Below are 15,865 nucleotides of genomic sequence, written 5' to 3' on the forward strand. Positions count from 1 at the left end.
GGTTTTTTCAGTGAATTTCAATGTTTTTTTAAATGCTAATGTCTAACTATGCCTACAAAGGTAGGGCATGTGAAGAAAGAGGAAGAAAAGCGCAGAAAGAGGCAAGACAAAGGCTGAAAGTGTCAACAGAAGTACAGAAAGACGAACAAAAGTGCAGGAAGAAGCAGGAGATGTGCAGAAAGAACCAACAGAGGAGCAGAAAGTCCTCCTGTGCCCCCAAATTTTTACTGATGGGTACTGGTGGTAACTGACTGACTAACCAGGACTGGAGCCAGTGCTATGCTAAAAGACACTTAGAATACAGTGAAAACACGTACATAACTTAGGGAACACTATGCGTTGGGGTACCCCTGTGATTAGCATGACCTCTTCTGTATTTGCCATGAGTTTGTTCCTTGGTCATTGCATGAGTACATGGGTACTGAGTGGATGATTAGAGTACTGCAAGGAGAGTGCATGGTGAATTTATAAGTGCTTGGGTTTTGGCGGAGTGATTGTGCTGGCTGAGTGCATGGGTAGTGACAAGGAGATGGCTGGACTGCATCAGTAGTGCTCAGAGGATTGTAGCAGTGTATGTGTTAGTGCCTGGCTCATTGCATAAGTACATGGGTTCTGATTGGATGATTAGAGTACTGCAAGAACAGTGTGTGGGTTTTGGCGGAGTGATTGGATAAATACATGGTGCTCGCTGGGTGATTGGAGAAGTGCATGGGTAGTGACAGGGCGATGGCTGGACTGCATGGGTGCTGCTCAGGGTATTGTAGCAGTGCATAAGTTAGTGCATGGGTCATTGCATGAGTGCATGGGTAGTGACTGGATGATTCGAGTGCTCCAAGGAGAGTGCATGGTGAATTTATAAGTGCTTGGGTTTTGGCGGACTAATTGCATAAGTACACACATGTCACATCAGGCCCCGCCCCCTCCCTTTAGGACTGTGCATATGCGCCCCCTGGTGTTTTCTAAGTTGTGGAATTAATTCCCCTTGAATCCTGAGGGTCCCTGGGGGACAACTAGCCCACCAGGTACCTCCAGTAAGCGCCATAGAGCTGCGTTGCAGAGAGGTGGTCTGGGGCCACGCCCCTTTTTACACCTCTCTGCAATGCAGCTCCCTGGCGCTTACTGGACGTACCTGGTGGGCTAGTTGGCCCCCAGGGACCCTCTGGATTCAAGGGGACTTAATCCCCCAACTTTAAACGCGCCACAGGGTGCGTTTGCACACTTGTCACATCAGGCCACGCCCTCTCGCTGCACCACTGTGCAAACGCGCTCCCTGGAGCGTTGTAAATTAGGGGATTAAATCCCCTTCAGTCCTGAGGGTCCCTGGGGGCCAACTAGCCCACCAGCTACCTCCAGTAAGCGCCACAGAGCTGCGTTGCAGAGAGGTGTAAAAAGGCAGCTCCCTGGCGCATACTGGAAGTACCTGGTGGGCTAGTTTGCCCCCAGGGACCCTCAGGATTGAATTTGACTTAATCCCCTAATATACAATGTGCCAGGGGGTGCGTATGCACACTTTCTATGTCAGGCCCCGCCCCCTCCCTTCACCACTGTGCAAGCGTGCCGAAAAAAAAAAAAAAATCTCATTTTTGGGCCCTGGGGGCCCTTCTGGGACCCCCTGAACAGGCCTAGGGGGTCAGGGTGTTTCTACCCTGCCCCCTTCTCTTGTTTTATACCTTTGTTTCTCTGTTTTCTAACGAGTCGCTTCTACCGAGCCACAAGGTGGCTGCCAACACTTCCTGGTTTGGAGTGTTTGCAGCCAATCACAGTGAAGCACGGGCCTTAGGCTGCACCCAGATATTGAAACTTTTATTTTTCTAATTTCTCAGCAACTACTGAACGGATTTACACCATTTTTTAAAAAGGTCGCTTTCTGAACCAAGCTCTACCTTTCTGCCAAATTTGGGGTAATTCCGTAATTCCGGGCTGTAGCACGTCGCAAAATTTCGTATGGAAATTAACATGGGGGAAAACGTGTTTTGGGACCACCCTTTTTTCTCAGCCCCCTCTTGACGAATCACCCCCAAACTTTCAGGAGAGGAGCTGACCTGGATAGACTTTTTTGGGGGGAGAATTTCGCAAAGATTCGTCAAATGACGCCAAAGTTATTAGCAAATCAAAAAATGCTTTTCCTATGGAAACTAGGTTGTAACTATAACTACCTACTGGCGACCGCCAGTAGGTACTATGTACACACACATATATATATATATATATATATATAAAGCACTCCGCCCTTCCCTTGGTTGTCACTTCAGGAACTGGAGCATGGACCACAGTTTAGTGGAGATTCAAAATTGTATTTTGCTCGTTCAAACAACAGCAGCCATGACGCATTTTGACCCGGGAGGGTCTTGATCACATGACGCGCATCCCAGTAGGTGGTTTCTTTACATACAATTGTTTTTGTTTTTTTCTTAAGTTCACATGTGCCACCCCTTCGTAAGGTAATCATAGACATAAACAGATTCCTGGTCTGAATGGATCTCGGTTGCTGGTTTACAAATAAATTCAGGTACAAACAATACATTGGAAGAAAAAACATAAATCCTTAAAACCATAAAACCACAAAGATACTGTTGAATATAAAAAGCAATAAAAACCTTTTATATAATTTTCAAGATTTCATTGCTAATGCTGCCTGACAACAACATTCAGGTTTGAATACCATAACTCTACTTTACAAAATTGTCAATGGCATTGGCAGGTCTAAAGTGCTAGTGCATGTTACAGTACTTATAATGTAAACATCAAACTTGAAAACCTTACGACTGTAGAAAACATGTGCTAGTGCAAATTAGATTACAGAAAGTGCTATGTGCAAGTTTCCCCTCAAGTGTACAAATGCTAAAACCGTGTAAAAATTTTAAACAAGTGGGGCTTCCGGCGGTTTCTGTTTAAACCCCGTGATTTCATAATAAGTGTCTGATGATGTATTACTCTCTTCTACTTATATATTTCCTGACCCCAAACGTAGGTCTAAAGGCAAGTATACAATTCCTCTGTGGCATTGAGGTCCCCCAAATACTTGGACTCGAGGTCTAAAATGTAGTGTGTCTCCAAACGTCTAAGGGCTTTTTCCATATCCTCTCCTCGTTTGCTGGGTGGAATGGTGTCAATCAGGAAGAACTTCAGATCTTTTGGATCTGCATTTATTTATTTATTTATTTTTGGAGCCTATATAGCGTGAAGCTACCCCCAACGGGGGTGTCCCGTCACTACGGACGGTAGGCAGCAGTAGGTTTCTCAGCGTGGCTAAGGGTTGGAAAACAGCCAGGTTTTTAAATTGCGTCGGAACAGGCATTCAGATTCAATCATACGAAGAGACAGAGGCAGGCTGTTCCATGATTGGGCAGGAATAACTGCGAAGGCTCTGCCCCCCATCCTGGAGCAACGAAATCGGGGAGTACGTAAGAGGCAAAGATGATTTGATCTAAGTGATCAGTTAGACTGGGCATGCTTAAGTCTGGCTCTGAAATAAACAGGCCCTTGACCCTTCATTGCTCTAAATGCCAGGACCAGAGATTTGAACTGTATGCGGCTAGTCGTGGGCAGCCAGTGTAAATTTGAGTAAGTGAGGAGAAATTGAGTGACGATAAGGGATGTTTCATATCATCCTTACCGCCGAATTTTGTACAATCTGGAGGCGTTTGACCAAATAGGCTGGTGCTCCAACATACAGGCTGTTCGCATAGTCCAAGTGTGATGTTATAAGGGCGTGGATAATGGTCCTACGTGTATCCGTGGGCAGAAAAGGGAGAATTTTACGAATCATGCAAAGCTTACCAAAGCACGCAGAGGTGACCTTATTTATTTGAGCCTTGCAAGACAATTTGTTGTCAAATTGGAAACCAAGATTCCTAGCTGACTTCACCGGTATAGGGTGAGGGTTCAACTCAGGTGGCCACCAAAGTAAGTGTAGAGGTTTATTTTTTTTTAATTAAAAAACAACACCTCGGTTTTATCTGAGTTGAGCCTGAGAGTGTTGAGTGACATCCAGGACGAGATGTTGCTCAGGCAGCGTCTGAAGTTGGAAAAACTGGCGTCAAAGTGATCTCTAAATGAAAACACAAGTTGAGTGTCATCAGCGTAAGAGATCACTCTGACCCCACATGATTCAGCCATCGTAGCCAGCGGTGAAAGATAGACATTAAAAAACAGTGGGCTCAGGGCAGAGCCGTGAGGGACACCGCAACGTAGTGGTTTTTTCGCTGAGACAAAAGGTTGAATGTGGACCTGTTGAGTACGACCACTTAGGAAGGGTCTAATCCAGGCCAGAGGGGTGCCCTGAATCCCGAGACTATACAGTCTGTCTATCAATATGGCATGGGAGACCGTATTGAATGCCGCAGACAGGTCGAGGAGCACAAGCATAGCCGCCTCGCCTGCGTCCACGCATTCGCGAATAGTCTCAGACACCTCCAGCAGTGCAGTCTCGGTACTGAAACCGCATCTAAATCCGGATTGCGAATCGTGGAGAAGTTGTCCGGACTCAAGGTAGTTAGAAAGTTGTTCTTGTACTACTTTCTCCAGTATTTTGGCTGGTTTAGGTAAAAGGGAGATGGGCCGGTAGTTACTGAACACCGATGGGTCAGCTTTAGGTTTTTTCAAAATTGGGATCAGCATGGCCTGTTTCCAAGACTTAGGGAAATGACCAGTTTGTAATGAGGTATTCCAGATCATATTCAACGGAGAAATTATAAGTGGGACGAGTGAACTGAATAATTGAGCCAGACATGGATCCAAAGGGGAGCCTGATTTGCAAGCCAACATTTTTTTCAAGAGTTATCGATCGAGATAGTGTTAAAGGATGTAAAAGCTTCCTCCATGAGTACCCTGGAGTCAAGAACCGGGACTGACAGGAACTGGTTGAACGAAGAGAAAATATCTATAATATTTTCGTGAAAATAGTTAGATAAGCCATCACAGAGGCTTTGGCTAGGGCAGTTCGAACTGGATAATGCAGTTGGTTTGGAAAACTCTTTCACTATTTTGAACAGAGTTTTGGAGGAGTAATCAGCAAAGCTGATTTTCTCGATAAAGTACTCTCTCATTACAGTACGTTTCAATTTGTGGAACTTTTAAATGGCGGCTCTATAGGTGGCTTTAATGTCTGGATCATAGGATTGTCTCCAGCTCCACTCAAGCTTTTTACAATGGCTCTTCTCAGCACCCCAGGCGGGGGAGAACCAGGGTGCTGAAAGTTTTAACCTAGAGGAAACTATCGGTCACATAGGGGCAATAGCGTCAATGGCTGAGGATAACCGGGCATTAAACTCTGAGACATCAGTGTCTAGATCCCCTACAGACTGCCAAGAGGCACTAGAAAGTGTAGGGGCTAGCGAGGCACAAGTGATTTTGAACCATTTCCTACCATAGTCTCTGGCCTTAACTGGAATGTCGGAGCGAAGAATAATAGCCAGACTAAATGGGATTAGAAAATGGTCTGACCATGTGAGAGGCAAGGGAGAAGTTGTGGTCAGATTTGGATGATTGGTGAACAATAAGTCCAGCGTATGGCCGGCCAGATGTGTGGGGCCACTAACCCGCTGGGTGAGATTGAGGCCCTCCATGGTGTCCAGGAGCAGTCCCGCTGTGGTGCAGGAAGCATCATCCATATGTAAGTTAAAACCTCCTAAAATAGTGAAATGAGAGTGCTTAAGCGATAGGTCAGCAGCCGTGGTGTATAAATGCATTATGTACTTCTCCGAAATGCCGGGCCACCGGGTCAGTATGGTCCTGGTTCTTGATTGCCCTGATGTGCTGGAGTACCCTCTTGTGCCCTTGCAGTATTGTACTGCCTACATAACGCAGGCCACAAGGGCAATCCAGCACATAGACCACATAATCCGACTTGCATGTCAGGGCCTTGCTGATAGGCCGTTCCTGGTCACCGAAAGGTGTCCTATATAATGTTTTGCTGACTCCGAAGTGGTATGCCTTCCATACCTTGCATCTGTGGAATCCCTTTCTCTGGGAAAGCCACGTGCCCTTAGACTGGCTGCCAGGATCATTCTGGACTAGAGTGTCCTTCATAGAGGGTGCCATACTGTAGGTTATAGCTGCTCTATTAGGTAGTAGGTGGCCTATGACTGGGTCGCCTAGGATCAAAGGCCAGTTCTTCCTAATGATGTTTTTGATGGCCTTTTCCTGTCTATTGTATCCCAGGATGAACCTGAAGGTTTCAGTATTCTCTCCCTGAGTTTTCTCAGCCTCCGTGGGTTTGTTAAAGAGGGTCTCCCTCCTGACTGCGTTACTTTTCTTAATGGCAGTATTGATGCATTTCATGGATTAGCCCCTTTCTAAAAACGTGTTATTGCTAGTTAATTGGGCTGCCTTCAAGTCATCTTCACAGCTGCATATACGTTTAAACCGGAGCATCTACCCATAGGGAATACTTTGGAATAAATGATGGGGATGAGAGGGCCTAGCATGCAACACAGAGTTGCCAGCGGTTGGTTTTCTATGCAGCTTTGTCTCCAGTTGGCCATCCTTGATCTAGACCTCAACATCGAGGAAATTAACAGTCTCCGAGCTCACTGAGGCTGTGAAGTGCAGGTTGAGGCTGTTGATGTTGAGACCTACTATGAATGCCAAATAAGAAAAAGTTAATCTATAAACCTCAACCAAATTTTGATATTGTTTGCGACATGTGTTGCATGTTCCAGCTCCTCCCACCATCCCATGTCCAGGCAGGCATAGCTGGGGGAGAAGCTGACCCCCATAGCTACACCTCGTTGTTGTTGATATAGAGCATTGTGGAATATGAAAATGTTATTACATAAACAAAACTCTTAATAAGCATTTTGCTATGCTGCACAAATTCTGATGATCTCCTCGCTAAATAATGTTGATGCGCCCTTAGTCCATCTTGGTGGTTGATAGATGTATATAATGACGTTGCGTCTCATATGAATAAGTAAATAGTCATCCTGCCACTCAAAATTCAGCATTTTCCCTGATATGGAAAGGGAGCTACTGCACATGTTCTTGCAGATAAAAGTCTACATACTGAGATGTTCTTTCAAGTAGACTGTTGCGTGCCGAGATAATTGGCCTCCCTGGGGGTTTTAGTTTTTTTAATATATTTTAGTTATAAAGTACAGAATTGGTGTCACCAGATTGTCCTTTCGCAATAATTTGTACTCTTGAAGAGTCCATAGTCCTGCATTCTTCCATGCCACTAATTTCATTTTGTAATCATTGCACATGGTTTTTAGAGCTAGTTGGCCACTTCGGCGGTAACATTCTCTGTCCATTAGTTGGCTCATTGCTTCCTCGATATATTCAGCTTTACTCCATAAAACCAAATTGCCCCCTTTGTCTGATTTGCGGATGACTGTTTCCTTATTGACCTTAAGTTTGTTCATCAACAGATGGTACTGAAGTACTTGTCTGTTGGTTTTACGCCTTGGAGTGTTGTGCACTTTGTGGTTGAGTTGTTTAATGCCCATCACTACCTGCTCATGAAAAATGTCAATGGTGTCCCTGGGTGTGATAGGGTTGAAGATGGAGCGGGGCCTGAAAGGTGTAACCTCTGTCCGTCGTTCGGCCATTCTGCTCGTAAATTCAGTTTCCCCGATAATGTGTATTGAAGCACTGTTTTCATTTACTAAATCCTGCATGTCCTGTAGGACTGGCATGTGTAATGCTGTTAGATTGAGCGGAGGGAAACTGGCTGTCAGTTGTTCAAACTGATTCCCAGTCAAATCAGTTCTTGTTTTATTTTGTTGAAGAAAGTATTTTTCCAGTTCAAGTTTCCTCACGCTTTTAAATATGTCCATTCTGGTGGCCGCATAATTAAATGAACTTTCGGGGCAGTATGACAGCCCTAGTGCTAGTAGTTGTTCCTCTGCCCTATTTAGGTCCACATTAGTTAGATTTATTACCATTTGGTTGTTTGTTCGCTCGCAATACGTTACCGTCTTCATTTCCGCCTTGGTTGTCGTGTTTGTTTTTTCGACTCTAAGTCGCTTGGCTTGTCGCTTTTCCGGGCGTTATGTGGATCTGATTTTGGTTGTCTGTTTGACTGGTTTTTGGGGCGCAGAGCCTGTCTGCGTTCTAGACATAAAAAATCGACCTATTCAGCCAGTGTGATTTTCGCCGGTATTTGTTTCATCGCCTATTTGCGTGCATCCACCTCAGTCTCGCTCTCCGGGGCTGAGCTGAGATCCGAGTTGGATGTCATATCTGGTCTTGCCCTTCCACCTGCAGAACTGACCTTGGCAGCTTGTGTTCCACTGTATTTGGAAACTTTCAGTGAATCGTATTTTTTGGCGAACGTGAATATGCGTCCGCTTTCATAGTCTGTGCGATCTCCGTGAAACTTAAAAGCCTTTCTTTCTCGAATCTTGTCCTCCTCTTTTTAGGTCGACGGACCGTCCGGTCTGCCGAAGGCAGAACCGGAAGTCCGGAGATCTTATGTTTCTTAGAGTGGCTATTTAGCCCGCCTCTCTTTTTGCCTCTCCTCCATTGGCTGGCTTCCTAAACGAAGGCCAGCCATTGGAGGAGAGAGCCGTCCCTCCAAATAGGCTCCGTCTTTTTCAGATACGGGGGCGTGTTGCGTGCTCTTCTTTCCACTTTTTAGCCACGCCCTTTTTTAGGCGTGTTTTTCTCTCCTCCAGCCAATGGCAAGAGGAGAGAAAAAGAAACACGCCCCCGAATCTGAAACCGCCGCTGCCTTTCTCCGAGGCATTTCTGCTTCACCTCGGAGAAAGGCAGTGGTATGCTTGTTTCCTTTTCATTCCGAGCTTGGTCGTCCTCTCCTTCTACAACATTATAAAAATAAAAAAATACGAATCTATCATTGTCGTTTTAAGTTCCACTGCTTAATACCCTAACCGCTAAAAGTTTCATTTTCCTCGGAGCCGAAAACTTTTTTCCGTGTTTTTTACTACTGAGAACGGCTTGCGTAAAATGACGTTGCGCTCAGATGCTAAACCGGCGCGTGGTAGTTGGACGGAAGCTGTGAAAACTGCGCTGACAATTAGAAATCAGAAGCTTCTGGATCGTTTACCTAGAATACTGGAGAGTAAAGACATCGAGCCCCAGAGAAGAGTCTGGAAGAGCCCGTCACGTGTCCTGTCTCCTGCACGAAGGACGGTGCAGAAGATTCCTACACCGCAGCGGCTAGCCTGCTGCAATGTGGGTGCCGGACGGTGATGCTAGTGAAGAGTGAAGTGGGACGATGTCTTTTGTTGTGTTATAGATCTGGATGTAATAACATATAACTCATAGAGAAGCACTCAAATACTGGCCAAGGGGTATTCTTTCTGAAGCACAGGACATTCGTTTTCATGTTTTAAGCCACACCCTTAATAATGTAGGCCGAGCCTCTTGGAAAGGATTCCCAGTCACACTTTTTTGCCAATGTCCATTTTAGAGACTCCCCTCCTTTTCCATCCCACCTAAAGCACTAGTCGTCTGGGATACAGACTACCATGATCTGATCAATGCACAGCATTAGACCTACATGCCCTTCTCAGGATTCAGCAGTTGAAGTTGGCTCTTAAATTAAGTTTTCCCCACTGCAACATCCTTTACAGAAATCGTATGCTCATTTCTTCTCTCATCTATGCTACAACTGTGCTTTTTTCCTGTCAAATCATAACTGTATCACATATTCCTGCTTTCTCCTTCATGACCCAAATATTATGCTTTTGTGAAGAAGTATCTGAATCTATCACATCACAAAAAAATGCTTTCCAAATATTTGAAATGATGTGCTTTGTTTTCCATTTTTAATCACTAAATGTTGAAGAGCTGTTTTATTTAAAGGGAAGGCAAGTTGCTTTTTTATAGCTTTGGAAATTCAGTAGGGTTGCATGTGGCCATATTAAAGTTTGCCAAGTTGTTACCCTGCTTGGGTGTAGTTTGGTCGTCTTTTGCAATTTTCCCCCCTGCCTACTCCTATGATGCTTCATAGTTAGTTATGTACTGCATTATAGCACAATAATACAGGGTAGCTTTGCTGTTACAATGCTTTTCGGTTTGGCAGGCTGAAGTAATTCAGAGCTATGCTATGTATGAGATGAAAGACAGGTCTGCTTACATAGGGCTGGCTCCTTCAGGGTGAGGTTACATTGAATAGGCAAGGCGACAGGGCAGTGTGGTGATAATGTAAATAAGTAAGCATTCTTCATTGCACCATGTTGGCAGTATAGCATTTCTAGGATGTGAAAGTGATTAGTGAGCGCAGTCTAATGTAGTGTATAATTATTGGCCATAGTTTGCGATGTCTCTCACTGTCCCTACATTTCTATACTAGTGTAGTTTTTCTAAGAAAAATAGCAATATTTCATTGCAAAGGCCAATAGTTTTTGGAAAGTGCTAGTTGTGACTGGAATTGCAGGTGCCCTTTTCCTGTGAGCTAAATTTAACACCATTTCCTTCTCATCCTTGGACACTATGCAGCTTTCTTTTATTTTGATGTGGAGCCGATACCTCTTAGTGTGTGGGCATTCTTTGTGTGGGTATTCTAGTGGTTCTGATTCCAGGGTGAGCTGTTCTTCTGTTGGACTGGTAAATGTCGGGGTGGTTCTAGATGTAGTTATGCCAACCATAAGAACAAGAGAGATATTTGTTGCTAAGTGTGGATGTCACAACCTTTTAAGGGCAGTGTTTGTGCCTAGCTTGTAGCACTTAGTGGCTTATCTACTGTAGTTAGGCAAACTTCATCTACATTTGGGCTGTTAATTCCTTTAGACAGGGAACTCGAGTAACAGGCTTAAGTACTGATCAGATTTCATTTGTTACATGACATAATGTGCTCAAATGTACTCATGATTGACCTGCTAAACATATGTGCAAGGTCTTAAGATCTAATGTAACTTCTTAGGATATCACTTCCAGAGAGGTCATGGCATATGATCCCACTTCCTGTAATGTCATGCGGGATGTCATGTGCCTTGAAGCATTGTGATGTGACTTGCATATTGCCATACTCGGTTAATGCACTTCCTTTTTTAGGACGTATGCCCTGGTGATATGTTTGTTTTGTTTGAGAAACGCAGCAAGACTGCACATGTATTTATGTGAAAAAAATATTACTTGGTGAGATTAAGAAATAAATAATTATGAGTGGGCAGTCAGAATGCAAAACAAGTAAATTGTGCTTGTGCCTGGGACAGATTCCACATTATGGTGATTCGGAAAAAGGTTATTTGCACCTGGAGCAAATTACATATGAAAATATGGGGTACTTCCTTCTGCTGCCTACAGGTATATCTTTACCCATCCTACTGTTTGTGGGAAGCTGCAGATGGAACCTGTGCAGAGGGGAAGCACAAGTCTCTAGCAAAAGCAACCCTTCACTGCCAGGATAGATTTACTAGTCGAGCCATGTGTTGCTGAAGTTAGCACTGGTCACAGTGCTCAAAGGTCAGTAATTTAAGCCATGACATTTATTTTCGATGGTGTAACCTGGTTTAGAAGACATAAGGTCATTTCCTATGACACAACTCCATTCTCCTGATATGATGGCTATTATTCATGTGATGTCTTCTTTGATGATGTTATCATTATGCTAATGTGTGGGTTTGGAACTTGAAAGATCCTACCTCTTTTTGGTCACAGAATGGTGGCAAGTATGTGTATCACACAAATTGCGTGTAAATGGCTGTTCGCTACAGTTTCAAGTTCCAACTAGGGAAGCTTGCCACTGATGAGTTATATGAGGGGCAAATGTTTAACGTCCTTCCTGCCACAGAAGGCAACACGAATAATGTTCATTTACAAAGGATATCCAATAAGATAAAAAAGTATAGACCTATATTAATTTAGTAAAATAATTGATGGTTAGGAATAAAAGCAAAGTTTTGCGACTCAGTGTTGTTGGTGGAATCAATACAATAAATTCATGACGGGAAACTTAAAGGCAATACATGTAACTAAATGAGGGCGCCGTGTAAAGTCTTGGTCATTATTAACGCAGCACATTGTTTCTATGCAAACTACTCAAATAGTAGGAAAAAAGTATCTACTGTAGATTGCGATTGTGAGACTTAGTATATATGTGGAGTTAGCACCAGTGAAATTATATCATCGAGCTAAGAAAAAAAGATAGATTACAATACATTAGAGATGGGCATTCTTGAACTACTTCATCCTGCAAGTCAGAGACATTCCTGTTGTTGATTAAATGACTACTGAAAGAGTTAACTCCGACAATTCCACGCTTATTTTCTGTTTGCTTTTGTCTTGCTCAGTGGCCTTGGACAAAGTGAAGCAGAATCCTGCTATATTAACATTGCCAGAACACTGGAATTCTATGGAGTAGAAATGCACAGTGGTAAAGTATGTTTGCCTTGCTTCTCTTTTATTGACTGTAGAAATGTTTTGAAATGTGCGTATTATGCTTAGATAACTTGGTCTTTGGATAAATAATGGAAATTAGATCATCGTTGTTCGGCCATTTTTAAATGCAGATATACATGCATCTAGTTACCCCATTGCTGTTTCCCCTACACATTCTAATGCGACAAGAATTATTTTTTTTGAATATTATAAAATGATTTGCTGATTACTTTGGGCGATCCCCTGACTTCCTATAGTGTTGCCCTGTTTATTCTGAAGGCAATAAATATGAGAAAAGCCCTCCGTTTTTAGCAGTATAGAGCTGACGTGAGTTGTTATAGGTTTTAATATTTTTAACCGATTTATTCTATGTGCAAAACTTAATTTTGCCTTATTTATGATGTAGCTAATGCGTGAATGTTATGTTAATGTTATATAAGATGTAATGATTTTACTATTATATTATTTTGTATGTGCTGGATATAAGATTTTATAATGATTGTTCTTTTATGGCTATCTTTGATAGTAAAATAAAGATTTAAAAATGAACTGAGTCACTATGTGACATCGAGATGCACTTGCCAAATGAAAGCAGCAGCTTAGTGCATTCATTCATGAAATAAGTCACTCGACAAACGCCTTACAGAGATTAGGTCGGTGATATTAAAGCCGAAACACGCATTATTCCAGTTTAACTGTGGCATAGTTAGTCATTTGTACAGTTGTTCTTACTACCCTAAAAATTGTACAGTAGAGCATACATCAAGTTAACATTTCTCAAAGTACTGTAGTTACAACACTGAATACCACAATTGATGACCGCACTTATGTGTTTGTCTGTTGAACACATAAGATCTCTTTAAGTCACTCTGATTTTGCACTTGCTGGAAAACAAAATGTGTGCATTCCTCTTATGGCTTACATTCCATATTTGTTTTTGTCTCAGTGCTTCATAAAGGTATGCAAGCTTGAAATAGTAGTCCTTGTAGAACTATGTTTAGTCCTCCACCCTGACAATTGGAAGGAAATCCCACCTTTTGTTTACACAAGTGCTAGCACTGTACTTTGCACTTCTCCCCAATATAAGTGTGTCATCTCAAGGAGGTAGAACGCACTGTATTGAAATACCGAAGTCCTTCACAAGGCTTTGGAAGATAGTGCGTATGGCTGTTAATGGATAATACTGTATTTACGCTATAGTTCTCCCGGACATCTCTGAATGTTTTCCGTGTTTAAGTGGGTGTTGGAACCGAGCATTCTGCCTGAACAGCTGTTGTATTCCTCCATATTCTTTTCTTCATCTACTTTATTTTTGGATCGATGTAGGTACATGTACAATACTTAATAAATTGTCAATTTGTCTGCAGATCCTGATGTTAGATAATCTTAGACATTTTCATAGGAGTATTGTAGAGTAAATAATCAAACTGTAGTAGTGCGTTCTTTTTGTCACAACAAGGGAAAATGCAACAAGTAACACTCATTTTTTGCTAAGGTTATATATTTTAATATGGTTTTGCTGACAAAGATAAACATATAGCTCCATATCCATCTTCTTTGTCACAATGCCAAGTGAAATGTAGCTCCCTATTTCAGTACTTACTGGGCAAACAAAGATCTCAGAATTGGGTTTCTTCTTTAGTCAAAAACCTAGTATGTAAGTAAAAAATCTGGACATAACACAACATGTCTGTTTTGTCTTGTCATTTTGGTTAAATGTTATGCTATGTTTGGCTTCCTTTTGAGCTAAAATGTGACCACAACATTTTGAACAAGATGATTTGTTGCTAATGAAAAGTACTGTTTCAAATTACAAACAGTAATTAAATGTGATTTTCTTTTTAAATAAAGTTCATTTGATATTTGCAGGATCTACATAATTTAGACCTTGTGATTGGCATTGCTTCAGGAGGCATCGCTATATATAGAAAGTTTATTTGCACGAGCTTCTATCCTTGGTAAGATCATTTAAGCTAATCTATATAATTTGAATGCTTACTTTAAAACTTGAAATTGCACTGTAATTAATCTTCATTGTGTCAGTTTACTAAACATGTAAAAGCAGATAAAATGTGTTTTTAACAGGTGCTAATCTCTTGTCACATTACATCAGTTCTGGCTTGCCATTTATTTCATTTGGTCTTAATGTAGTGTTGTATAATCTATTTTATCTTATGCACATATCTCAGCAGAAGAGAAGGATTTCAGGGCTTCTTAGAAACGATTATGTGTTTGCTTATGGCAGGCAATATAAAATGAAAGTGCTGCCAACATAAATATGTGAATTTGGATATTTGGTGAAGAACCTGCCTATCATGCCACTTATCAGCCTTTCAATGTGGCTTATTGAAATTTCAAGTAATTTAACAAAGAATAATATAATGTGACAAGAGTGTGAGCACTCATGCCTCTTGAATAATTAAGCTCTGAACAAAAACACTTTGGTCCCTACCATTCCCACTTTCAGATGCTCTTTGATAATGATTTTTTTTAGTCCGTTCTTTTTTTTTAGTCAATTTTAATTGAAGTTTCAGCAGCAGCATTACAATCAAAGAAAGATAAGAATGCAATCTTATGCAGTAGTAAAACAAAGACAAACTTAGTATTGCATATAGGATTCTATACAAAGTTTATCTGAAAGAAACACATTAGTGATAGATTCCTTACCTTAGAATTACCCCCAGGCGTCAGACTGGATCCGGAAAGTTTTCGTCAGCAGTACCCCTGCACGTCTGAAGGTGGCATTGTGCGGCTCCACGTCCGTCGTAGGCGTCGTGATCGCCGGGATGACGTTGCGGCAGCTACTTAGACGCCGCCCTCGCGCGCTGACGTCAGTTCTTTCTTTTTCCGTGCCAGCTACCGCAGAGACCGGTACCCCCAGTCAATTTTTGACTGAGTTTTTTGGGACTCTTTGTCTCTAAATCTTTTGAGTCTTTGACTCCTGGTGCAGTTAGGGATGCCTGGTTCTAAGTCCTGCGAGGGCTGCCATCAGAATACGTCGGTGGCGGACCTGCACCGCATGTGTCTCCGACCCCGAGTTGTGCCCCGACTGCCAGGCCATGGCGCCGAAGGCTTTGCGCAAGAGGTCCTGAAAGTTTTTGGAGGCCCAGGACTCGGCTCCGTGCCATTCACGGTCCCGATCCAACCGGAGATCACAGTGGTGACGGACGCGTCCCGCCTTGGATGGGGCAGCCACATGGGAGAGGCAGAGATCAGAGGCCTCTGATCCCCGGTGAAGTCCAAGCTCCATATCAACCTTCTGGAGCTCCGGGCGATCCTACTTGCACTGAAGGCACTCCTTCCCTCTGTCAAGGGAAGAGTAGTGCAGGTGTTCACAGACAACACCACCGCCATGTGGTACTGCAACAAGAAAGGCGGGGTGGGGTCGTGGACTCTATGTCAGGGAGGCTCTGCGTCTCTGGACATGGCTGGAGCATCAAGGCATTTCCTTGGTGGTTCAACACTTGGCGGGTTCTTTGAACGCCATGGCGGACGAACTCAGCCGCAGGTGCATGATGGATCACAAATGGAGTCTTCACTCGGAGGTGGCTCAAGGTCTCTTTCAACAGTGGGCAGA

At 43.0% G+C, this 15,865-nt stretch overlaps 1 protein-coding gene across 9 annotated transcripts in view; it reads left to right on the forward strand.

Annotated features, from left to right (window-relative positions):
* Positions 1-15,865, forward strand: part of PTPN3 (protein tyrosine phosphatase non-receptor type 3) — a 1,752,022-nt gene that overhangs the window by 689,162 nt on the left and 1,046,995 nt on the right. For all 9 annotated transcript variants that reach the window (XM_085606835.1, XM_085606836.1, XM_085606837.1 and 6 more), the window contains 2 exons: positions 12,201-12,288; positions 14,158-14,246. In XM_085606835.1, coding sequence (XP_085462961.1) covers positions 12,201-12,288; positions 14,158-14,246 — 177 coding nt within the window. The remainder of the gene's footprint in view (positions 1-12,200; positions 12,289-14,157; positions 14,247-15,865) is intronic.

The sequence above is a fragment of the Triturus cristatus genome, chromosome 5_2, assembly GCF_964204655.1.
Source record: "Triturus cristatus chromosome 5_2, aTriCri1.1, whole genome shotgun sequence".
NCBI classification, from domain to species: Eukaryota; Metazoa; Chordata; class Amphibia; order Caudata; family Salamandridae; genus Triturus; species Triturus cristatus.